The following is a 27,121-nucleotide window of genomic DNA, read 5'->3' on the forward strand; positions in this document are numbered from 1 at the left end:
TGAAATATAATAAAACCAACCTAAAAATTTGTGCAACTATTACTTTTATTAAGAGTAAAAAAAATATTTAAGCTAATTTTTCAATTATAAAAAGATAATAGTAAATTTAAAAAATGATATGCCACATAAATGAAAGTAGAAAGAATATTAAAAGGAAAATACATAAAAATCCCTCTGAACTTCATGAAACTTACTTTAGTACTTAAATTAAACGGGTGTTTATATACCCCTTAATATATTTGATGTGAATTATTTTCAACCCTCTGAACACCAGCCCAGTTAAAGGCTGGGCATTGTTACACACTCGTGTTTTCATTGGTCTACGTCGCTAAGGGTTTAAAAAATATCTTACCCGTTTTATATAACCCACGCCTTCCTAAAATACAACCCAACTCATTTCTAAACAAATATCCCTAAATCTCTAAGCTCGATTCTTATTCTCTCAAATCTACAAGACCTAATTTGAAGATTTTTCTTTCGTTAGAGTGAAGGATTTGCTGAGTTTAGGGTTTTCGTGAAGAAACAAAGGATTTGCGTGAAGAAACAAAGTTACCAGGTTAGTAATCTTCGTTTAGATGATTGTAGCATTTGACCGAGTTTAGGACTTTTGTAAAGCTTAGTTTTTTTTATCTTTTCAGTTTGACGATGGATGTGTATGTTACCTTAAGGTTTCACCATGGTGGAAAACTACAACAAAAACCTCGTATTAAGTATGAAGGTGGTATTGTCATTGATTGTTTTGATGTAGATGTTGATAAATTGTCCTACTTTGAATTTGTTGACATAGTTAAAGAAATTGGCTATAATTGTTCTGCTTGTGTTGTTTATATTAAACCACCTAAATGTCGACATGTTGTTGAAGTTAAAAGTGATAGGGATATTATGGGTATTGTACCTCAATTAAAAAGTGGAGATATTGTTGAATTTTATGTGACTCATTTAGTTGAAGAAGTTGTTGCCCCCCCCCCACCCCCGAAATTGAATATCTAAATGATGTGGGTGGGAAATCTAATGCTACTTTTGATAAGGAATCTAGTCAAACTTTTGAGGGTAGTGAAGGTTTAGGGTTTGAAGAGGCTGCACAACCTGAAGAACCTATTGTGGGTGAAGAGTTACGTGAAGTGTTGGGTAGGACTTCTGCTAGTGCTGGAGAGGACTTGGGTAGGGCTTCTGCTGGTGTTGGAGAGGACTTGGGTAGGACTTATGTTAGTGTTGGAGAAGACTTGGGTGGTACTTCTTTTGCTGTTAATGCATCTGATATTCCAGAAGTTGGGTCTGATTGGGAAAGTGAAACAGAAGCAAGTGATGATTCAGACAATGCAAATTTGTCTTATAAATGAGAAAATGAGTATGGTAGTGATGTTCACGAGGAGGTTATATATCTTAGGAAAGAGAAAAGGACTGCTAAAATAAAAAGTAAAAAAGGGCCCTAGATCTGAAGGAGTTGATTTAGGAAAAAAAGAGTTGATTTGGGATATGATGAATATTTATCCAAGAAACAAACTACTTTTGAGGGTAAGATAGTTGGAGATGAGACCTACTTTGATTCAGATAAAGCTGTTAGTTTTGATTTAAATATTGATGAAGATGTTAGTGAGGAAGATAAGGTTGAACAACCTATAAGAAGACAAAGAAGAGCAAAAATAAATTTTTTAAAAAGTTCTATTTGATCCTACCTGTCAGTTAATAGTTTGGGAGACTGTCTTGCTTTTGAAAGTGTTAAGCAGTTTAGAGAAGCTATTACTAGATATGCAGTTCAAGAACATGTTGAATTAGATAAATATGTTAATGATGCAACTAGGGTGAGGGTAAAGTGTATAGCTGGTGGTCCATGGTTGTTGTTTGGAAGTATTGATTCAAAAACAGGAGATTTTGTGGTGAAGAATTATAATCCAGTACATATTTATGGCACAACCAAAAATAAATTGGTGAATTTAAAGTACTTATCAGAAAGGTACAAGGACAGAACTATTTTTTAGCCTGGCATTAGAGTTTTTCAGTTTCAAATTTTAGTGAAGAAAAAGTTGAATGTGTATGTGGGGAGGACTGTAGCAAGGAAAGCTAGAAACATTACGTTGAAACAAATTATGGGTGATCATGTGGAGGAGTTTAAAAGAATTTTAGATTATAGAGATGAGCTCTTAAGGACTAATCCAGGCAGCACATGTGTGGTGAGACTTAGTGAAGAAACTTTTGAAGGTGGCAGACAAATGTTTCAATCATTTTACATATATTTTGATGCTTTAAAGAAGGCTTTCAAAGTTGGAGCTAGAAGATGTATAGGATTTGATGGTTGCTTCTTGAAAGGTGTTTCTAGAGGTCAATTACTTGTGGTTGTTTGTAAGGATGAGAACAACTAAATGCTACCACTAGCATGGGCAGTTGTTGAGGTTGAAAACACATTCACTAGAAAATGGTTTATCAAGCTTGTAATACATGATCTTGAGCTAGGAGATGGAACAGAATTGACAACCATTACTGGTATGCAGAAGGTATTTTTATTTTCTTTTTCATTTATTCATTAAGTTAGATCTCATGTTATTCTAAATGTTGTTAAAGGGTCTTGACAAAGCTATTCAAGATCTTCTGCCAAATGCAGAACAAAGAATGTGTGCAAGACATGTTCTAGCCAACTGGTCTAAGAATTGGAAAGGCATTGAAAGAAGAAACTGTTTTTGGAGATGTGTCAAATCTACATATGAAAAAGAATTGACAAGAAATTTGGATCATATGGAGAAGGTAGGCACTGGAATATGTGATGACTTATTGTGGTACAGTATAAAAAGGTGGTCTAAATTATACTTTAAGTTTTTTAGCTGTTGTGATAGTGTTGACAATAAGAAAGCTTTAATTCATGAATTTTGGGGCCAAGACATAAAACTATCATCACAATGCTTGAAGAAATAAGGATCAAAGTGATGAGAAGAATAGGACAATTGAGGGAGTTTTGTGATACTTAGATAACAGACATATCTCCAATAGCCCTAAAGGTATTGACGAAGAACACAACAAAGTCAATGAAGTGTAACCTTTAATGGAATGGTGAATATGGTTTTGAGGTTAAAGACAGTTGAGGTAACACATTTGTTGTGAATCTAGGCAATCAAACATGTACTTGTAGATCTTGGATGCTAAGAGGTATACCTTGTTGCCAAGCTATAGTTGCACTTCATTTTAGAAAATTGGAGCCCATTAACCATGGTGCACATGTTGGTATAACAAGGAGACTTATCTCAAAGTCTATAGTCACTACATTCAATCAGTTACTAACATGGAAATGTGGCCACAGTCGACCGACCCTTCTGTTATATCACCTGTTATAAAAACACTACCATGAAGGCCTAGAAAGTGTAGGAGAAAGGAGCAGAATGAAAACAAAACAGGAAAATTATCCAAGAAAGATGTTGAGATGACTTGCAGTTTTTGTCATGCAAAGGGTCATAATAAGAGGGGTTGTCATTTGAATAATCAAGCTAATTCAGGCAAATGAAGAGAGACTAGTTCAACAAGGTCAAGTGTTGGTTCTTCTACATCACCAACTGAATCACAATCAAGCACAAAGAGATGAAGAGGTCGACCAAGAGGTTCTACAAAACATGTCATGTTTATAGTAATTCATTTAGTTGTTAATTTACATTTTAATCAGTCTAATATTTTTGTTGATCAACTTATGTTATAGGCTAGTGCTATTGAAAGGGGAAGAGGAACTACAACTGGTAATGGAACAAGAATTGGTGTTGTTGATGGTTCTGGTGCCACTGGAAGGGGAAGAGGAACTGGAACTGGTTTAGTTGGAAGGGGAAGAGGAACTAGTTTAGCTGGAAGGGGAAGAGGAACTGCAACTGGTGTAGCTGGAAGGGGAAGAGGAACTGGTGTAGCTGCTACTACTACTAATGTTCCTGGTGCTACTGGAGGAGGGAAGAGGCCAAGAATGGTTGGAATGGGGATACTACATACACATAGTGGTTTTACAATCCATAATGTAAGTTGTCTTAATTATTTACACACTTTTCAATTTTAACTTATGAAGCATCTAAGACAACATATTTTTGTGAATCTAGCCTGGAATGCCTATGAACTCTTCAATAGTGACTGAATATCTTGGGCATCACAAACCAAGATCGGGCTTAAAATGAAAAGGAAAGGTTGTTGTAACTCAACAAGGTCTTCAAAAGATGAGAGAAAACAAAAGAATGAGAACAAGGTCCAATGTTGCTAGAGTTTGATATGAAGACTGCTTTAGTTTGATATTTTAGCTGTTTTTGAAATAATTATGCAGTTGTGACTGCTTTAGTTTGATATTTTAGCTGTTTTTGGAATAATTATACAGCTGTGACTGGTTTAGTTTGATATTTTAGCTGTTTTGAAACAATTATGCAGTTGTGACTGCATTAGTTTGATTTGTTTGTTTTTTAAACAATTATGTTGCAGTTGTGACTGCATTAGTTTGATCTGTTTATTTTTGAAAAAATTATGTTGCAGCTGTGACTGCATTAGTTTGATCTATATTTGTTTTTGAAACAATTATGCAGTTGTGACTGCATTAGTTTGATATTTTAGCTGTCTCTTTTTGAAACAATTATGCAACCAGTTTTGCATTACTTTTATGTGTACAATTATGCAGTTATGACTACAATTTAGTGAATGCAATGGTAAATAAAACACAAACGAAATACACAAACCAACAAATTACATTAAGCGAATAAGAAGAACACACAGTTCATTACAAAAAAGTTTTGCACCTAATTGATTACGACATAAACAGTGCTACACTACACCAACATTGATCTCACTACATCAAGAGCTTAAGGTAACTTCATTGAACCTTTCTTCATATATATCACCCAGAACCAATAGCTTATAGCTATAACCACAACACAACAACAAGCTACAACAAAAAAGAGCACATTATGTCATGTTCTTCTCCATTTATTCTGCATTACTTTCAGCTTCTCAACCTCTTCTTGCAACATTTTCAATTTCATACCTAGACAATCATCACTTTGTTTGAAATTTCCCGGCTTGTCAACTTCTGCAGTAACCTCAACCAATTCAAATGCAGTGGCTGAGGTTTGAGAGGATTCTACTATATTCTCAAGCTCACCCAATTTCTGTATTAGTTTAGGAGTCACAAATTTCGACCTCGGATCAATATTTTCTTTATCCTTTCAACACCAAAAGTTACAAGATCTAGGACCCTTCAATAATGAAAAAGGATGAAGGAATTAGTGGTTAAACAAATTCTTAATCGGCCAAAAAATTAAACAAAAATGATCTTTATCCATAATAAGGACATGACCAATATCTTCTTGCGGGGCTATTTGAAGTCCAAGATGTTTTCAAACTCACCACAAGTCCATGATTACAATAAACTTTTTTCTTCATAGTATAATCATCTTCTTCCATGCAAAGATTTGTCAAATTAATTGATCGTATTGTGTGCTACAATTTTGTGCAAGAAGTAACGAGAATCTGGAAAAAACAAATAATAAGAAAAAGGGAGGAAAGAAAATCAAACTAATAGATGAAGAAGAATAGGTTTGAATCTTACATTTTGAAGAACAATTATTCCTTCAAAGATTCAACTTTTAGGTTTGAAGAGCTAAGATTTGAGAAAAATCAAGAAAAAAATAATGAATTAGGTCACTATTTTTGGATGATTGGGTTGGTGAGGGAGAAGAGGAAATTCGGGTTCTTTAAAAGTGAAGATGGATCTTCAAATACGTAATGGGTCGGATATTATCGTTGGAGGGTCAAATTTTATTTTTTTAAAATGTTAAAAGATGAATTACGCGCCGTTCCAAGTTGTATCAACACTTGCACAAGGCTGGTGTTCGGAGGGTTGAAAATAATTCACATCAAATATGTTAAAGGGGGTATATAAACACCCGTGTAGTTTAAGTACTAAAGTAAATTTTCGTGTCAAGTTCAGGGGGTTTTATGTATTTTCCGAATATTAAACTATATTTTGCTAAAACAATATATGCACTATGTGTGGAAGGTTAGATATTTAAAAGATTTGTTTGGAAGAGATAAGAAAGAGATTAGTTATTGAAATAAAAATTGAGAAAAATTTATAAAATATTAGAGATGTACATTATATTGTTCAGCTAAATTTTGTTATTGTGTAATAATGCTAAACAAAATGGTATCATAATTTTGACGCAATTGTATCATTGATAAAATTCAGGTTATTTTCACTAAATGCACATTTTTTTAACTTATGTGAATAATTAAAATAATAATATGACCAATTATATTAATTTACGGGATTTACACAATTGGTTTGTCATATAACTGTAAATGAGACATCGGTAATAATTTGTCCCAGAAAATTTTTTGATGATTTTTATTTACTTTGTTGACTTCATTTCCTTCTTGTTTATTGGGGGTTGTGGATTGAACTATCAGAGTTGGTCTATTGTTGTGGTGTATCAACATTCAAGTTCTGATGCAACATTTTTGGGATATGAAACGATACATGCAATTTTTTTTTTACCCCTCCTAGGAGCTCCCTCCTTTTTGCTCCCTTCGTGACTCGAACTCAAAAATTTTGGGTTGAAAATGAGGGATTCTTATCATCCAAGCAACACACCCTCTTATCTAATACATGATGTATCATGATACATTTTCGATACATTACACAATGATTCATTTACCTAATATGGATAATCACGAAATGTGAATTTAGGGAAATATCTGACTAGAAATTAAAGAAATTAAAAGTAAATTTTGTTAAATTAGTGGAGTCACGACAGAGAGAAATATAGATAGTATAGATGAGAGAAAAAAAAAAGTCAAATACAACATCTAATTATGCTTGAGACAGAAAATTGGGTATAACCATGTAAAATTATTATTAAAATAAATATCATAGCTTTGTTAGGTGATTATTTTAAGGAAAAATTACTTAAATACACATTTTATTTTTATCATAATCTCTAAAATTTTCAACCACCCTCTCAATGATACATCCCTATCTCCTCCTCGGATACATCTATCCCCTCTTTGATACATCTCTTCCCTCTTTGATAAATCTCTCCTCTATGTGTTAGAATGTCTTATTCCCTCTCGGATACATCCCTCTCCTCTCGGATACATCCCTCCCATATGTGTATCTGGAAGTCTGTTGATTTATCTGGAAGTCCAGTGATGTATTCAGAATCCATAAATTTTAAGGGATTCTTATAATTTTAAAAAATAGTAGGAAAATAATGTAAGGAAAAATCACTCCACATATATATTTAAGAGACAATATTATGGATTTTAAAGCTACTTTTAAAATATTCTGACTTATAACAGTTTAATTACGGGTTTTAACAGATCACATTTTATTTAAAAATCAATTAAATTTTTACTTTATTAAATAAATAGTATTTTATAATTTTATATTTATTATTAAATGATATAAATAAATAATCTACCATAATTATCTCTTACACATTTATAGGAAATTTACCTTGATTCTTGTTCCTTTTTTACTTTTACACGTCAAACCCACACCCCTAATGTCACCATGCCTCTTCTAGTCAATAACCCACCACCCCACGTTCAAAAAGTAAAATTTTCCGTTGTAACAATTACCCATTCCTCTTTCACCTCATTAATCATCTTCCATTCAAATCGTTTCTACATCTCAATATCATCTCCTAAATCAGAAAATATTCAGTCTACAATCAGAAAGAAAGGGCGATTTCACAATATTAAGATTCAAGTTTTCAAGATTTTCGTTAAAACATGTCAGAAATCATAACATACTTCCAGAAAAAGTCTCAGATTAGTAGAAGTGAGTTCTACGATTGGAATAGAGCCTCTGACGTTTAACATATTGAGTCAAACGCCACTGCATAACAAGAATGCAACTCCAGCGGTTGGTACTTCTTAAAATAAGAAGCAGATTACAGGAAAGAAGAAGAAAACTCAAGCAAAAGCAGATTACAGAAAATGAGAAGAAAACTCAAGCAAAGAAAATTGAAAGTCCTTCAAATTAGAAGGGACAAAAGAGGAAGGGGAAAGTGGTGGAACCCCCTTCTGATTCAGACTCAGATTTTGTAAGCGAGAACAATATAAAAAAATTAAAAAAATCTACAAATGTAGAAATGGGTCAGTCATCAAAACCCTCCAAAAGAAGAGCAATAATGAAGAAGGCTTCAGAAACCCTAATATCAAAAAGGGCAAAAAAGTGGTTAGGGTAAATATTTTATTTTATTTATTTTCCAATTATTAAATTTAGTAGAATTTTTGTTATAACAGTTTATTTATGCATATTATTTGTGGCATGAATTTTGTTTTGATGTTTGACATGAAATTGTTGTGACATAATCATACATATGTATAGTTACTATCATGGAATTGATATTAATTTGGTTATTATTTTTTTATCAAAAAAGGTATGAAGCATGTTTAAGATTTGTATGAATCTGACTTAATATTGGTTTATGAATGTGGTATGCAGTATGTTTAACATTTGTATGAAACTTATTTAATTTTGGTATGAACTTTGTATACCTTTTAGCAGAAAAGTTATCATTCAAAATCTCTCATTATGTCTATGAATGTGGAATGAAACATGAATAATATTGATATGAAAAATGTCTTAATATTGATTTAGGAATGTGGTATGCAATATGTTTTAACATTGGTATGAATCTGATTTAATTTTGGTATGAAGTTGATACACCTTTTAGCAGGGAAGTTATTATTCAAAATCTCTCATATCTATATATAAATGTGGTATGAAACAAGAATAATATTGGTATGAAACTATCTTAATATTTGTATGAAGTTTGTCATCTAACTGTATATGAATATGGTATGAAACAGGAATAATATTGGTATGAAACAGTCTTAGGGCCCGTTTGGCCATGCGATATGGTATCATGATATGGAATCATGATATGGTATTATGATATGGAATTAGATGAAATTGAAGGTTTGTTTGGACATGCGATATGAAATTTTTGTGTTGTATATTTTCTTATAAACAAAAAAATCCCATAAGTTGTAAAACTATTAAAATAGCCCCAATTTTTTATTCAATCTTATCAAATAAATAAAAAATTATAAAATCGCATAATAAATTATTACAAAGTTATTTGTTCTCCACTTAAGTAATTGTTTTATCTAACTTTAATTTAATAAAAAAAATTGAACATAAATTGTAGTGTACTAGTCTTTAATATAATCCTACCACATAGTACAAACAATTTCCTCACGTTGAACTTGCATTTCTCGATCATGTGACCAAGAAGACGAACCAACATTGTTACTTTGAGCCATTTGTTGGTCAATATCCTCCGCAACTATATCTTCATGTTCATAGACCATAAATATTTCATCACTACTTTGATATTTTCGCAAATAATTATGTAACACTGCACAAGTTATGACAATTTTCACTTGTGTATCAATATCATAATGGTTCATGCCTTGTTTCAATATTCTAAATCTATTTTTCCAAGCTCCAAAAGTCCGTTCAATCACATTGCGCAGAGATGAATGCTTATAATTAAATAGTTCTTTGGCATTTTGAGGCTCTCTTTCACTTCCTCGATAATCTTGCAAATGATAGAGTAGTCCTTTGTATGGAACTAAAAATCCTTTTGTGTTTCGGAAACTGCATCAACAACATAATATTTATCTACCAAAAAATATTTTATAAAGAATTACTAAAAGCATATGTGACGTAAATGAGACAGTTTTGTGTAAATAAATAGTATTTATTCTAAGGATGTAATTTAAAGTTACCATGTGACAGAAATATGTAACTAAATACTAATAACTTACACATAAAATATAAATGTGCATTTATTAAGGCCATAAAATAAATTTATTAATGTGATTGAAATTTTACCTTAAACCAAGGCCAAAATCGAGTATTATGTCGAATTTTGGAATGTACACCAGTCATATTTTTTGGTTGTATAAATGTTGTGCTATCTTACTAATTGCCTCGGCAACTATTTTAACATGCCGGTTAATTGTTTCAAGTGAATGTTGAAAAGTTTCACAATCGTGAGGTGTGAGTTTAAGTGACTATATGTGGGTGCGAATAATAAATTTTATGTCAGTGAGAATAATAAATTTTAAAAAATAATGATGTGATTATAAATTTTATTTACATATGAAACAAATGGTTAGTAGATATAAATGTGGGTTGTTTTAACAAAATATAAACTAATGGATCAAGTATTGTATTAAAATATCTCAAATCATGATATGAAATCACCATGTAATTCCATATCATGGTTTTTGGAGAATATGATATCACCTCTCATGATATGGAATCATGAGATGAAATCAGCGTAAAATCGCATATTCAAACGCTGATTTCATCTCACGATACCATATCGTGATATGGTATCGCATGGCCAAACGCCTACTTAATACTTGAAGTCATGCATCTGACAAATGTGCCTCAACAAGAGTTAAGTTCAAAGTATGTATTTCTATCTTTTAGTGATTTCATCATAAAAATTAATTCACTTTATTTCTTAAAATTATTTTTCTTTCATTTTTGTTTCACTGATTGTGGTATATACACATGTTTATTTGTTGAATATATTAGCAATGAAGTTTTTAATACGGATTCCATTGATATCGATGCAAAGTATCATAATCAAAGGTACACCACAATCATATGGCAGTACGAAAAAATAAAAAAACGATGATGGTGCGATTAGTGAGAGTGAAGTAACTGAAACTGTTGCTAGCAAATTTGGTAGACCCCGCATAGCAAAAGAACATGCTCCGAATACCATCAATTACCCTACACCAAGACCACAAAAATCTAATTTGAGATAGTTGATTGGAGCTTATACTCTTAAGTATTAGAAGTTTTTTTAAGTTTCGGATGATATATCTTTGTTTTTTCCTACTATTTTAAGTTTTGGATGATATATAATATTCACTGTTTTCTTCCAACTATATATAATATGCACTGTTTTCTCAAGTTGAATACTAACAGTACACAATTTGGATATCAACATTTTTATTGGACTTTAGTTTGAAAAAAACCTCATAAACATAGTACCAAATAATTCATATTCATTGTTAAACTTAACATATAAATTACAGATTGTCTATTATAATTCAGGGATACCAGTTATATAAAAACTGCATACCAATTGGGTTCAACATTAAACAGTTTTAATTTTGGATATTAATTGAAAGCCAAATGAACAACAATTTAGATTGCATGAAATAAAAGTGTCATAGAATTGATATTCAATTGGTATCCAATTCATATATGATTGTTTTTTTTTACTTCATAATCTAAGACAAAAACTAAAAAAATAAAAATGTATGAAGTTGGTATCCAACCTGTATAAATATTCGAAGAAATGAATCTTACAATGTAAAACAAAAGAAGAAAATCAAATTTTTGATATAAAATAAAATAAAAATCGAGGAGAGAGAAAAATTTGAACAAAAGAAGAAAATCTGGTTTTTAAAATACTTTTAAATGATTAGAGTAAAAAAAGGAAAACAAATATTCCTATTTTGTTTTGAATCTCCTAAATTTATGGCAATTATGAATTATCATTAATGTATTCAAATTAATTACTACAACTAATTCTATTTTTACTTTTTATTATATTTTAAAATTCATTTTTTATTATTATTTTAAAACTTTTTTTTTAATAAATTGTTATAACCTGAAATATTTTATTGTTACAACTTGAAAGTTTTATTATACTGTCATAACTTGAAATTATTAGGCTTATACATGTTATTTATGAAATTTTGTAATTAGCTCTTTAACACTATGAGATTTATGTAAATTATACTTATTTTAAAGTGGAACTGTAAGGAGTAAAATAAGGCTTATAACTACTTAATAATTGTGTAGATTTTAAGAAAAAATTGTTGCGCCTGGAGAATGATAGTCAAAAGAGCGCAGATTAATGTGGCCAAGTCTTGGTCCATTATTCATTTTAGTTGAGAATTGGGATTAGCCCCCTTCTTTATTTATGTCTTTTTTCAGTATTATTAAGATGGGACAAAATATTTATTAGCTTGTATTTACTTATATAATTCTTTCCGTGAAAACTTAGACTAACAATTATTTACCATGTATATATTAGGATATAAAATTTACATTTCGTATGTATCTTAATAAAATATACAATATTTAAGATATTCAATTACACTGTGGTATATCATTAAGATATACAACCATGTAAATTGTATAGGTGTATAATAACATATATAAATATGGTGTATTTTGTAGATATTTTTCTTTAATAGGCATAGATTAATATTTTTTTAAAAAAAAATAAGTATTTTCGCGTAATTTTCAATTGTAACCGGTTGATTTATTGACTTGGATATGGTCCAACCAATTGTATAAAAGGAATCACAAAAATGGTTTCACACCATTGATCAACCTTAATTCATTCTCAAACTTGCATGAATGACATGATTAGTTGAAAACATCAATTCATTCTCAAACTTACATGAATGGCATGATTTGTAATTCAAATTCTATAAATGAAAGTAGAGTTCAAGTTAAGTAGTTAACAAAAAAAAAGAATAAAATAAATTCATGCTAAGGAGGCGGGAAAAGATACGAATTGAAGGGCTTTCTTTCTAAGATTTAAAAAGAAAGCAAGAGTTTTAACCCTCTAATCTATGGGTTAACCCTTCAAAAATAGAAAAACAATGTACTCTTTGAAAAGTTGTTCGATGAAAAGATCACTAGTATCAAAATTTAAAAACTTAGATTGTTTCAATTTTATGTTGATCTCATATAATATATCTTGTTCTCTCCACATACTAAAAAAAAATGTGTTTATTGACCAATTCGATCAACCCTTAGGGCTTGGCTCAATACTAACTTTAGTTAAGTGCCATATATTCCCTTTACAATTGTGATTCTGTGTTAATATATATATATATATATATATATATATATATCAGTATGAAAATACTTTCAACTTATGATATTTTTATATAATTTTAAAATATTTAGTTAATTAAATTCAAATTAATTTTAAAGATTAATTAAATTGACTATTAAAAAGCGAAAAGTAAACGAAAATTGAAATGAAATAGCAAAAAAGTCAAGTATAATAAGTAGCCGCTCAGAAAGAATATGAATTACTAAAAACATGTGTGATTTTTTGTGACTTGTGATTATTCTATCTACATTTATATTACTACCTAATTAGTATTTCAAGGACCCAAAAATGAAGCGCGTGTCATATTATATACTCTCGCTTGTGTTTTAAGTCATGATTATTACTTATTTAGTACTTACTTTTTCCTTCTTAATTAAGTCACGAACAAATATAAGTATAATATATGATTAAAATATATCATCAATTGCAATGATTTTCAAATTATCTATATTTTCAAAATATTATGTATTTTACCACTAATTGAGAATTTCCTATCATATATTTAGAAAGGTACATTTATATATATATATATATGTATTTTTGCTATCAGATACACTAAAATAGGGAGAGAGACAAGCGAGATGGGGAGGGAGGCGAGCGATATTTTGTTATGCATCTCAGATACATGTGAATCACACTAAAGACACACCAAATACATGTATTTGTATGTATCTTGTGTGATTCACATGTATCTGTATACCAGATATATAGGAGAGTGGTGAGCGAGATGAGAGAGAGGCAAAGGAGGCGAGCAAGTTTTGTTCTGTATCCCTGATACATGCGAACCCACTTGGATACAATGTATCTAGAACAAATCTGAACGTGTTTGGACACACCAAAATTTGGTAAGATATGTAATATTACAAACTAGAGTGTATTTTAATAATTAGCTTCTAAATTAGTAGATTTATGTAAGTTTCTCTATTATAATCTAGGCAAATATTATAGGAGGTGGGAGTGGAGGATAGGGGATGAAGACCAGGTGTGTTTATGTGAAAACCATTTGTGAACTTATTTTAGGAAAGTTATTTTCCTCATTTTTAAGGAATATGCTATTTGAGAAGAAATATTTTTCAAAAAAGTTGACCTATCAAACGTAAGAAAATGAAAAATATTTTCTAAGAAATATCCGTAAGTTGTTGAATTTTCTGCCTGTAATGACAACTTAATATATTTTTAGTTGGCGTAGCATTTTTTTTATTTCCACTCTAATAATTTCTTGAACTTAAATTAATTTAAATTCATACCGAAAAATCGACTCTCGTATATGGCTGAATTACTTAATTAATTAAACTGTTTTCATACAGTATCAATAGTTAATTGTCATCTGCAGAGCCCAAGGCTCACGTTTTTTCCTTTCTTTTCTGTTGCTTTCAGCTTACTTTTTAATTATTTATTGTAATTATTATTGTTCTGTCATAATCTGTCCTAATATAGTTAAACTATATAATAGCTAATTGACATTATATTGTTTTCCCCAAAAAATTAAAAAAGAAAAGGATGGGTAAATTATAATTAATAGGTGAGCACTACTTCTACATGGCGTGTATTATGTGAGCACCCACTTGATTTTTTATTCCTAATTAAGAAATTAATTAGGGAAACTTGGTCAATTAGTACGCTGATATTAATAAATTCTGATAAGAGTTGATTCATTTTAGTATGGACTTCAATAGTATAAAACTTCACATATTGCCTATAAAATTATTTTGAAGTGGATAAACATACAATTTAAAAAAAAAAATTAGGACAAAAATTAAATAGTCGCACTAAAATTGGTTATCTATCGCTCTTCCCCCTTAATCAACAATTTATGGTTCAGGTTTTAAAACAGAAAAATCTCTGATTAGGAACAAAATTGGATATCTATGCACTTCCCTCCTTAATTTGCAATTTGTGGTTCAAGTTTTAAAACAAAAATATCTGATTAAGAACACTTATCTTCTAATGAGTCATATGTGAAATAGATTTGAATTTAATTGAACTAGTAAATTTTGAATATCAAATAAGTATAAAAAAGAAGAAGATGATTCTATAATTTTTACCTCTAAAATTTAGATTTAAGCATCCATTATTTTGTTGTGACAAGAGTATTATCATCATATATTCATTTATATTTTCGAGTCACATAGAGTAAGTTTATATCCGATATTATGTACGCATATACTCTCTAATGATTGGGGAAAATGAATTGAACATTGTGTAAAAGATATTTACACTGTTAATATATATTAACTTTCATTAAGTAATAAATCACTTCCTTTCTTTTCATAAATTAGACTTATGATAGAGGCTTACTTTTGGATTACTATAGAATATAGTATTGATTTGATAGTGTAACAGATTATTATTATATATATATTTATGTATATAAGAGAGAGTTCGCGCTGAAGTAGACACGTTTTCGTCGACATGCCTGCTTCAACGTATTTCGGAATTTTTTAAAAAATTTATTTTATTTTAATTTAATTAATGTATAATTTTTTTGAAATTATGAATCCATTTTAGGTATGACTTTTAGTTTTAAATTCAAGACTTCACGCTGAAGCAGACACGTCTCTGTTGACATGCATGCCTCATCGTGTTTCAAAATTTTATTTTTTTTTAAATTATTTCTTTTGTTCTACTTTAATTTAATTAGTGTATAATTTTTCAAAATTATGGAATCCGTCTTAGGTATGACTTTTAGTTTTAAATTCATATTCTTTAGTTATTGCTCTATTATTTTGAATGTCGGTAATATTTGTTTATATCTTGTAACTACTTTGAGTAAAAAATCAATTGATGACGAAAAATACTTTAATTATGGACATCTTAATGGACCTCTTCACTATAAATTTGTGCAAATAAAAAGTAATTAACAACTTAAATATCTAAAAAGTATATTAAAATTTAATCAACTTTCTAAATTTTATCTATATCACATAAATTAAAATTAAAAAATACTAAGATATTAGGCCCGTATTAGCACAAGCACATATCTCTAGTTATATAATATAAAACATGGGTGTGTGTAGGAAGGGCGAGGATATTCATCCTCACTTTTTGGTAAAATCATACAATATATATATATATATATATATAATATAAGTTTTCTTTTGGAGAATTTTCACATATAGTCACTCAAATAGCTTAATCATGCTCTATAGCTATAGTTTGCTAATTATGATTCGTAGCTACATGTTACAGGAAGGAGAGTGGCGATTGAGATTGGGAGAGGGAGGAGAGAGGTGAGCGAGAGATGACAGAGAGTGGAGAGAGGTAAATTGTATATGTATATCAGTTGGTTAGATAATTGTATATGTGTAACTACTATGCACATGTATCAATGATTGCATTTGTAAATCTGCATACAATTTTAATTCGTATACAATTGAATCGAGTTAAAATATTTGTATTTGTATATTCAATCTCTCTCGCATTATACAAATACAAATTATACATTGTATTGTATAATTTGTGTTTGTTTAAAGCGAGAGAGAGAACTGGGCAAGGGAAGATTTGTATTTGTACTATAGTTACAAGTGTATAAGGCGGAGAAATATGTATTTATATTTATATATCCAGTTTTTTTCGCTTTCTACAAACACAGACACAAAGTATATATTTGTGTTTGTTTAAAGTGTGAGAGAGATTGACATAAGAGGATCGAGAGAGGAGAAAGATGAGGGAGAGATGACTAAAAAGAGGAGAGAGGCGAGCAAGATTCCAGAGAGAGGGGAGAGAGAGGAAGAGAGGCGAGAGGTGAGAGAGAGGAGTGTAATTATAGTTAGAAATAAGTTTCGAATTGTAATTAATGCAAACTATAACTATGTTAGCTAATTAACTAGTATATGTTTACTTAATTAGCTGCGTAATCCCCCCCTCTCCCTCTTTTCTTTTATATATATATATATATATATATATATATATATATATATATTATTTTTTATTATTATTTTATTTTATTTTATTTTTATATTTTTGACAACCAAAGAATGTGGTACTGTTAATTAGGTTGTTATTTTTTCCTTAATTAGAGATTTTGAGTTTGAGCCCTAAGTATGAAAAAGTGATTAGTAGGGAGGGCTTCCTCCCGAATGAAGTCCTACGAAGGGCAAATTCAAATATAATCAAACTTTAATAGAAGTACTGGATACTAAATAATAATAATAATAATAATATATATATATATATACTGAATCTCATATTCGTCTGGAATTTGAGCTTGCTGAATTTCTACTTCAACAATTCTTACTATTTCTGCACATTCTTGATCTATTTCGATCATTTCTTTGTTTTTATAAACCTTACCATAATTTGAGTTTGTAACTGTGTACAAAGCTTGGTAATAGATACTCATTATATGATTACCTGGTTTAAATAGATATTTTCTTTTGATCTGAAAATGTAAACTTAATGCATCATTAAAATCAACATCTTTGAGTGAAATACAATATTTTGAATAATATGTAAAGAGGAGTTTTGTATAAGTTAGGTTTCCCTCTACTATACCAAGATAATATATATATAGAGAGAGAGAGAACGTGATAGTGTAGATAGCATGCACACTATTGAAGAAATGGCCTTAACAAGAAAATGTTAGCTGCAACAGGCTGGGTACATAGTCATCTTTATTAGGGAGCAATTTATCCTTAACGTGAGACTTCTCGATAAAAATCCAAATTTAATCAGGCTGTTTATTCACAATATGGGACTTCTCGATATAAAGCTGAATTTAACCCAGTTCTAACATGAATATTCAACAGGTGGAAAATAAAAAATAAAACGTGAGATGGCCTTATCAAGTAAACGTTAGCTGCGATAGGCTGGCTTATTTAGCACCCCAAAACGCCATGACACATGCCTATGTTATGTGACCACGTACATAATTGCACGTGACTAATTCTAAAATACTACTATTACCCCCATACTCTTTTTTAAAGCTAAATAAGTTATAAATTTGTCATTAAATTTTATTTATGTATTTAAATTAGAATTAAGTATTAAAATAATATTTTATTGAGTTTCATAACTAAATTATTGTAAGTGTAACTTTTCTATTCGAACTATCACCTAATGATTAATGAAATATACTTTAACATTGACTAGTTCAAATATTTATCTAGAAATGCTTTTTAAGTGTTATTGTCCATAAAATTTTTGTCCATATATATATATATATATACATATATATATAACAACACTATTTGCTTACACAATTACTTTTTTGATATATTTTTAATTAATTCTTTAAAAATTCTAAACTGTCCCATTTCAAGTTGGAAATATAGATGACATGGCAAAGACAAGACCATTACTAAGAAGGTGGGGAAGAAGATGGCAGATGAAATAAAATAATTTATAAGGTGGTTTTTAATTTTAAACTAATATTAATTTATTTAAATTTGCCTTTTTCACGTGGAGGGACACTTGACAAATTTTTTAAACAAAATAGAGAGTGCACACATCCTAGAAACTAGTCGAGATATGTCTCATTAACTATTAAATGATAATTCTGATAAGAAATTCATACTTTCAATAATTTATATATGAAATTCAAAAATATTTAATTCTTTAAATTATGACTGATTTTAATAGATGAACTCATAATAATATCACAGGCGATCATTACTTACGTTAATATGTAGATTACTGTATTATAGATGGAAAAAAGTAAAAGGGACACCAAATCTAACTTTTTCTTTTTTAACATGGTTGATAAACACAGAAGCTAATTTTAATCGTAGATATATAGGCTTCTTAAAATAGATACTAATTAATGTTTACATAACAATTATATTTATAATAATTAAGTGAGCGTTTGATCATAAAAAATAAATATTATTTATATTATTCGTAATTTTTAAAGCTCAAGTTATATATGATCATATTTTTATAAAGAATATTTAAAGTTTGAATATATTTTTTTAAAATATTAATTTATACGCACAATTTTAAAAACTAGCAAACTCACAAAATTTGATTAATTTTAAAATTGAAAATATTGAAATTCGCAATTTAATGCACGTTTCCTTTGATTATTATAATATCTTTCACTTTGACTTTATATGATTTGGATGCTAAAACCAAAAAATCTTTAAATACTGCCATGTTGTAATATACTTTCTTTGAACGACCTTGTATTTCAATAAGAAGTGACATTATGTAGAGAATTTATTTTTTTGTTTTCTTAATGGATGTCTAAGGTACTAATTTTAAAATTTGACTAATTCTTATTTACTTTGGTAAAGTCTTACTTTAGAGGTATTAATGACTTTATACCCAAAACACAAATTTGAGACTTTCAATTAAAAATGAAATGAAAATTTAAAACTTTTAATTAAAAATGAAATTTCAATTTAAGACTTTTTTGAGTTAAAGATAAAGAAATATTTACTATACCATGCCACAATTTTCAATGGTATTAGGCGGAGGATTCATGTGGAACCATTTATATTTATTGCTTAGCATTTATATTAAAAGATTTTCTCAACATTTAAACCAAACATTAAGACATATTATATTTCTTTACAAGGAGTGTATAACCAAGTGATCGATAAATTGAAAAATAAAAATAATAAAAGACTTGGTATTTTCATGTTATGCTATATTATATATTTTGTATAATAATATTTTACTATAGCAATTAACAAATATTTAGACAAATAACATTATTATAAAGAAATTTTATTAAATCAGATTATGATAGTGAAAAATATTCGAACAAACAATATTATTATAATGAAGCGTCATAATATCAAGATAAGTTAAAAGATGGTAGTAATAAACATAATGATAATGTTGATTTTAACTCTTTTTTTCTTTAACATGAGTTATGAAGGTGTTATATATTAACGAGTATAACTAACATATATATATATATATAAGTTATATAAGAAAAATTATACACATGAATAACTTATATCTATATTATTAATATCTGTATAATTTTAATCAGGTCGAAAATGAAAGAGATTTTGGGAGGTAGTGAACAAAGTCCAAAAAGGAAGTGTGTCAAAACGGACGATCCGAACAACCCACCTCTTTCTTCTCTCTCCTGCTATAAACTAGTGGAGTTGAGCACTATTTCATATCTTTTCTCTCTCTCTCTGCAGAATCAGTAAAAATAACACACTACACACTCCAACAAAGAAACAAAGAATCATTTCCTGTTTTGTTCATAGCTTTTTGATTTTCATTTTGTAGCTGATGCTCTGTTTTTTGTATTAGAAGAATGGGTGTCAATTAGAGAGTATCAGGTACGATTTCTTGTATTTATTTCTCGATTTAGTAATAAATTCAAAAACCCAATTTGATCTTCTTGAAAAAAAGTAATCTTTTGTTTATTTTTGTTGTTGGGTTTTTGATAGAACGGAAGAAGGGTAGAAGAAGAAGAAGAAGAGAAAAAGGAGCATTCTTGAATAATCATGGCTGTGGTTGAGAATGCTGCTATTAACGTTGTTGTCTCATCGAATCCCAGAAGAAATGTACAGAAAGATGTTGTTGTTGATCATCAGTCAGTGAAAACGAAACAGAACAACGATCAGAATTTTGAAATTATGTCTGTTAAGCAGCAGCAGCAGGAAGAACCCCAGAAAGATAATGGAATTCAGCAGAAAGAGCAAAGCGTCAATGGTAATGGAGTATTGGGTAATCATAGTATTCAGCATGAGCATCAGAAAATGAACGGTGTTGATTTAAGGAATGGAGGGGTGGTTGATGGTGGTGATGAAGGGTTTAAGAGGGAGATGAGGGATTTGGAAGAGATGCTTTCCAAATTGAATCCCATGGCAGAAGAGTTTGTGCCTCCTTCAATGGCTAACAACAACATGCTAGTGCCATTTACACCTGGCGCAGTGCATTTTGGCTTTGATGCTAACAATTTTCTAATGCAGACTGAGGCCAATGGAAATTCCAACAGAAGGGTATGAACTTATTTTTATTGATAGAATAGAGATTTTTTTGATGAATTTTCTCCATGAATCGAGGTTTGTTAGTAGTGTGTTTCTCGAATTTAGGATGATTTGAACTTACTTGCGATGTATTTGATCGCTAGGAACATTGGGTTGCAGCTTTGACAAAGACAGTATTTGATGTCTTGATCTCTTTATATCTCAGGAGTTTATGGAATTTCAAGATGAAGGATGTCGATTAGTCATTATTTCCTTTCTAATTTATCATGTTTTCGTTTGGTCTAAAGCAAAAGTTGATAATTTATATTTGTTTGTTTGTTTGCGATGGAATATGTATATGTTAGGCTCTCCACTCTGAACATTGTTTATTTTTCAGAATTATCGTAGTATAGTAGAGGTAAGATGATCACTTGGAGGACATTTCATATAGTCCAATTGTTATTTTGCATAAAAGTAATAGGAGGGCTTTAGTCATTTTAGTGTTAAAGTGAAGGGTGTTGAGTTTCTTTTATACCTTTCTTTACCATTTATTTCGGAAAAAGAAATCTTCCTTGTTTTTTTCTTTTGGTAATATATTTACGTCTGTGAGTTTGAGCTGATTAGTGGAGTTTAAATTGTGCGTGCAGAAGAAAAATGGCTACAGTTATGGAAGGAGAAGGATGAATACTCGAACAGGCATGGCCCAAAGGGAAGATGTTATAAGGAGGACGGTTTATGTATCTGACCTTGATCATCAGGTAAAAAAGAGAGGTCCGGTGTTATTGTTAATTGGGTTACTGTACCTTCATCTTTTTTATTTTAATAATTCTGTTTCTTCTTTTGTGTAGGTGACTGAAGAGCAGCTCGCATCACTTTTTCTTGATTGTGGACAGGTGGATATCTATCCATTATGTCAAGCTTCTGTACTTATTCGTTGTCACTGTTTGCCTTTCAATTATGTTGAGGAAATGTTTTGTTTTCATATCTTGACTAACATTGATGTGTTGAAGGTTGTCGACTGTCGTATATGTGGTGACACCAATTCTGTACTTCGATTCGCCTTTATTGAGTTTACAGATGAAGGTAGGTTGACACATGATTATTCGTTTATATATTCTTGCTAGATCGTTAGGGCGCTTGTTCTCTAACACCACATTTTCCCCAATATGTTATGCAGAAGGTGCAAAGAGTGCTCTGAGTCTTGCAGGAACTATCCTTGGGTGTTATCCTGTGAGAGTGCTTCCTTCTAAAACTGCGATTGCACCGGTTAATCCAACCTTTCTTCCAAGGGTGAGAAATTTTGGCTACATGTAGTTTACCTTTTGTAACAATGTCCTAGGAGTGACAAATGCATACTTAGTGCTGCTAATACTAAATTTTTCACCTTTTCTGCTGATGTTAGTCTGAAGATGAAAGAGAGATGTGTGCTAGAACTGTATACTGTACAAATATTGATAAGAAGGTATTTTGGGTTTACAATTTTACTTTTTTGATGGACATCAATGAAGAAAAATATTTACGACTTGTATGTTTGTATGAAGCAGGTTACTCAAGCAGATGTCAAGCTGTTCTTTGAGTCCTTCTGTGGAGAGGTTTGTAGCTGCTCATGTAACAAGTCTGACGTGCTGTTCCTTTTTAAATCCTAACTCTATGTTATGGATTTTCTTCTCTAACATAGGTTCATCGCTTGAGGTTGCTTGGTGACTATCAACATTCGACTCGTATAGCTTTTGTTGAGTTTGTCATGGTAACTTTCATGAGCTTCTGACTTTTCATTGCTGTTTATATTAACTTGAGTTGTGGACCTCTTCTTCTTACTATCATCAAAGCTACTGTAACTTCCAATAGTTGCTATCAATGTCGGATCCTGTTATTTGCAAATGCTTGTCTTTAGCATTTTATCTGCTCAAAATGTGTTATCTCTTTTACTTTGCTCTTGTGGTTCCGAGAGGGTAAGTAGTTGTATTAATGTGGGATAGCTCCCGTAAGAAGATGTATATTAAAAAGTAGAGAACCTACACAGTAACATGGTTATCTACAATCTATACTAAAAAGTAGAGAACTTACACAGTAATATGGTTTGTACAGCTTCTGCACAGACAGCCACAAGAACTTCATAGGTGCACCAAAAACTAATTAATAAGAGGCTATTCCTCAAATTTATAATATAATTTTCTAACCCCTCAACAGCTTTCCTATTTCTTTCTAACCCCACATGATGGCTAGCGGGGCAACATCCCGTGCCTGCATCTTCTCTTCCTTCTTCTAGCAGCCTAGTTTGAATGCATCTTTCATTGAGCCCGACATTTTTCGACCAACGACTTCTGTGAAAACGCACCATCATTTCTTTCCCCCACCTTCACAAGTCCTGACCAGTGAGTGCTATCCCGAGAATAGAACATTCCCATCAATCTTTGGATTTCACTACTGCCCAATCTTTTAGATTTCTTTTGATTCACCAGTCTCATGAACCCAACTCTCTTGTACCACCTGGATTTGTTGGCATCATCTCTTTTTTGCATGAACTTGTGAATGAGTTAGGGATGGTCATCATTAACATGCTCTCTCCATGACCACTGTTGATCCCACAAGACTCTTCTTTCATTTCCTACCTAATAGGTAACAAAGTTGCTAAATTCTTCTTAACCCTTTATGATATTGCTGAAAAGACATATCTATAAGGTAATTTTACGTTCTAGCCTCCATTTCCTTTCCACGACTCTGTATATCTTGCTATCACCTCCATTCGTAATGCCTAATCGTCAATCCTAAATCCTTATAGCCACTTCCCGGGTTGTGCCTTGTTGAAAATTCTAAATTTTTTCATCCAAGCCCTCTTATAGGTTTCATCTGTTGAGTTCCTGAAGAAGTTTTTCCTTTACAACATTTTTGTCACATTAATGGGAACTCTTGTGTCTTATTTGAATGTTGTGTGATTCTCTTGCGGTCAAAAAAGTGTAGAAACACCAACTCTGGTCCCTATTTGAAATTATTGCATTAACTCAAAATGTCGCTAGCATTGGTCACCCCTATGAATTCTAAAATGAATTCACATACAACTGAGTTTTGGCTTAAATTTTTCTTTCTTTGCTCCTGCTATCCCAGTATAAGCATATACTGCTGTTGTTCTTTGCCACCACTAACTAACTCTAATTTTGTTTGCCATCTGAGATTTACAGTGTTCTGTGAGCAAGTTTCTCTATAGTGAAACCTTTCTTTGGCTTAGCAAGGTCCTTTATCTGCAGGTTAATTGATAATGTAGGTCTATTGATAGCCAGTTGCAGTTTAGTTTTCCTACTTTAGGTACTCAATAGTGCAGGTAGAGTTACTCTTGGTGGGACTATTCCTTTAATTCCTTAACTAGCAGATGAAATGAGAGAGGTGCGCAGTTTGATAGGATTTTGTCCACCTTCCCAAGAGAATTTACTCGCAGGATTAATTTTACGTTTGCTTTACTTATCAAAAAAATTTATCTTTTTTTATGACTACATTGACCATTTCCACTGTAGAAAAAGTGAGAGATGAATGAGATTAATATGCTTGACAAAAAATAACGTGGGCTGAGAAGAATTCACCCTCTGTTGACGAGATTAAACTGGCTCATTTTCACCTTTTGCGCTTCATTGACATGAAGGATTATGGTTGATTCAGGTTGACTTGTGGATCTTATACATATTGAATTAGTTTTTATTGTTGAACTTATAATAGAAAAAACGAACAGGAAAGCTGCATCCTATGAAAATAAAGAAATGGAGGGTCTCAGTACTATAAGCAATTTGACGGAGCTTGTTTTACATAGAAACAAAATTAGGAAATTAAAAGACCTTGCTGAAGGGGTTCAAGACAAGCAGAAACAAAATTTGCTTCTCTGTCTATTTGATCAGTTGAACAGGCATCTGACTATATTTAGTTGCTATCTACGCATGGTAAGTCTTGATGTAGCTCATCTGCAGCAGCTAGAGATATCAGAAGCCTTAGAATCTAGAGAAGTAGAAACAAGGAAAAATTGCAATCATAATGTTTTTGATGCCTGACCAACTCAAGTGGACTTGTTGGTGAGGAATCAGATTTATAGGAAGTGGCAACAGAATCTCTCATGAGCAGTCCCCGGAACTTTTGCTCTTGCACTACGCTCAGATTATCTGGCAAAATTGTTGTTTACTTAGCTTCTGTCTGTGAACAACTTTTAAGCTCTTGCCTTTAGTTCGGACTTCTCAATTTACATAGATGCAGACCTGTTATTTTGATAAAAAAATATAAGAGCTATGTATTTTTGGTACTGTTTGTCCAAAAGAATCGATAATATTAATCAAGACCAAAAATGCAGGTCCTGCATTTTATTGATTTGTACCTTTTCAGTTCATGATTTGCTTTCAACTAGTATGTTTCTTCTTTTTCCACTGTATCCTATCCTTCTTAGGGGTTAAGAATTGGTAGGGATATGTTAAAATCCTCTATAAATTTCTTCGTTTACTGGATTCTGTGTCTGCATTTGAGGTTTTCATCTGATGAATTCCAGAAGCTGTTTTCTGTTATTTGTCGGAAATGTTTGTTTAAAAAATGAGATCATTAACTGTAGAGTACATGCTGATTTTCTTTAGTGACACACTTTCAGTTTACGTTTTGTCTTTACTAGTAGGAGATGCGTCTTATATAACGGGACAACACTTTTTAGTTTGGATATGACATACTTGTGTCTGTTCTTCTTGTCTATTATTTGTCTTCTATTTTTCTCCGACTCTGCAGCTTATTTTCATTGCAGACAACACCTATGTGATGCCTTTGTTAGAATGTCATTTGATATTAGTGTGCGACTGTGCGTGGTGTGGCTTGCTGTGATCTCAACATTCCTCAGTTCCTGAAGATTTTCTTTTGTCATTTGTAGCATATTCATTAGATTTCAGAATAGAAATTTTGAACTGTTCCATTTTACTAATTCTTTATTCGTGTCATCGTATTTCCTTAATGGATTTTGGTACAACTTTCCCTTGCCGCATTTATGTATGGTTTCATGTTAAATTTTCTTCTGTTTCAGGCAGAGAGCGCAATTATGGCACTCAACTGCAGTGGTGCAATCCTGGGATCACTTCCCATAAGGTTACTTTCTGATTCCATAGAACTTCCTCTCATATTTGCAGAGATTCTCATTTATATCTTTATATATATACATGGTGTATGCAGGGTAAGCCCATCAAAGACTCCTGTGCGTCCGCGTTTTCCTCGTTAAGCAGTGCTCTGATCAATCACTTTGGCATTGCTTTTCAGTTGGTCTTTTGCTTATAAGCATATCTAAATATATACTACATATAGTATTAGAGTACTTTTGTGGCATTTGTCTTTTAGTTTTTGGTACTTAATCACAGCTGGGAATTTCTAATCATTAAGCTTATAGAGTTGGACTGGTTTATGAGGGGGTAAGTAGATTTATTAATTTAAGTTTGGTATATTATGTTTCTATAGACAATGCCTTGGTACCAATACTAGATGGATGTTTTTAATTTACAGTTATATTTATCAGTAACTTTGTCGAAATTCGATCCTCCTATGTGTTTGGCTCTTTTTACTTGGCTTTCTGCTATGTCATTTGGTTCTTCAAAACATGTTTTCCTGGGGAATTTGGTTCAATTCATCTCTTCTTGTTTTGATTTTCACTACAAAGACTTAGATGTACTTCACAACTTCTAATATGTCTATACTTGAGGAAAGTTGACAAATAAAGGGGTCGTTTGGTTTGCGGACAAAGTTATCTCGGGATTATAATTCACGGATCAATTTATCTCATCTCCTCATATGGGATAAAATAACACCCAAGTTTGAGGTATAAATTTATCCTAGGATTAGTGATTTAGTTGAACTTTTTGGAAAACATTTTTTCTAAAGGAAAATACGTTTCTTAAAAATGAGGAAAATAACTTTCCTGGCGAGAATGCTTATTTTTTCACGTATAGTGAGGTTCTCTCTTGTCGGTAAGTATATCTGTTATAGTATTGCTATTGTGCCGTTCCAATAGTGTTTGTGAGTTTTTCGTTTTGAGGGAGGGGAATGAAAAAATCAAGTTTTTAATTCCTTAGATAATCAAATCAAGTTTCAAGCCGGTCAGGTCAATCGTTTCAAAGGAAGAAAATAAAGGCTGAAATCAAAATGAATGCCGATCAGGATATTATTATTAAATAGAGAGCACCACAACCCTTTTGTTTTACGGATGATGATCAAACAAGTATATTTGCCAATATATTTGTTCTTATGTATGCAAAAATTAATGTAAGTTGAACAATTTTAAATTATGACCTCTAGTTTGGGTGACTTAACTTGTTTGCCATTTTCTTTTTTCAAAATGTGATATGA

General features: G+C 31.0%; 2 protein-coding genes and 1 pseudogene across 2 annotated transcripts; all 3 read left to right on the forward strand.

The window, feature by feature from the left end:
• The first annotated feature begins 645 nt into the window (after nt 1-645).
• Nucleotides 646-2,360, forward strand: LOC125838030 (uncharacterized). Its single transcript, XM_049517081.1, has 4 exons — nt 646-891; nt 1,029-1,302; nt 1,684-1,895; nt 1,980-2,360. The coding sequence occupies exons 1-4, from the start codon at nt 646-648 to the stop codon at nt 2,358-2,360; spliced, it is 1,113 nt and encodes a 370-aa protein (XP_049373038.1).
• LOC125838031 (uncharacterized) lies at nt 2,361-20,305 on the forward strand (annotated as a pseudogene).
• LOC125838184 (polyadenylate-binding protein-interacting protein 11-like) lies at nt 19,992-26,298 on the forward strand. The gene is made up of 11 exons (XM_049517257.1): nt 19,992-20,143; nt 20,255-20,809; nt 21,424-21,534; nt 21,625-21,669; nt 21,787-21,859; nt 21,954-22,066; nt 22,179-22,238; nt 22,321-22,368; nt 22,455-22,523; nt 25,812-25,873; nt 25,958-26,298. Exons 2-11 carry the CDS (start codon nt 20,312-20,314, stop codon nt 26,001-26,003), a joined length of 1,125 nt encoding a protein of 374 aa, XP_049373214.1. The 5' UTR covers nt 19,992-20,143; nt 20,255-20,311; the 3' UTR covers nt 26,004-26,298.
• Nucleotides 26,299-27,121: the final 823 nt, after the last annotated feature.

This window comes from Solanum verrucosum, unplaced genomic scaffold (assembly GCF_900185275.1).
Source record: "Solanum verrucosum unplaced genomic scaffold, falcon-dt-bn FXZP01000079.1, whole genome shotgun sequence".
Lineage (NCBI taxonomy): Eukaryota > Viridiplantae > Streptophyta > Magnoliopsida > Solanales > Solanaceae > Solanum > Solanum verrucosum.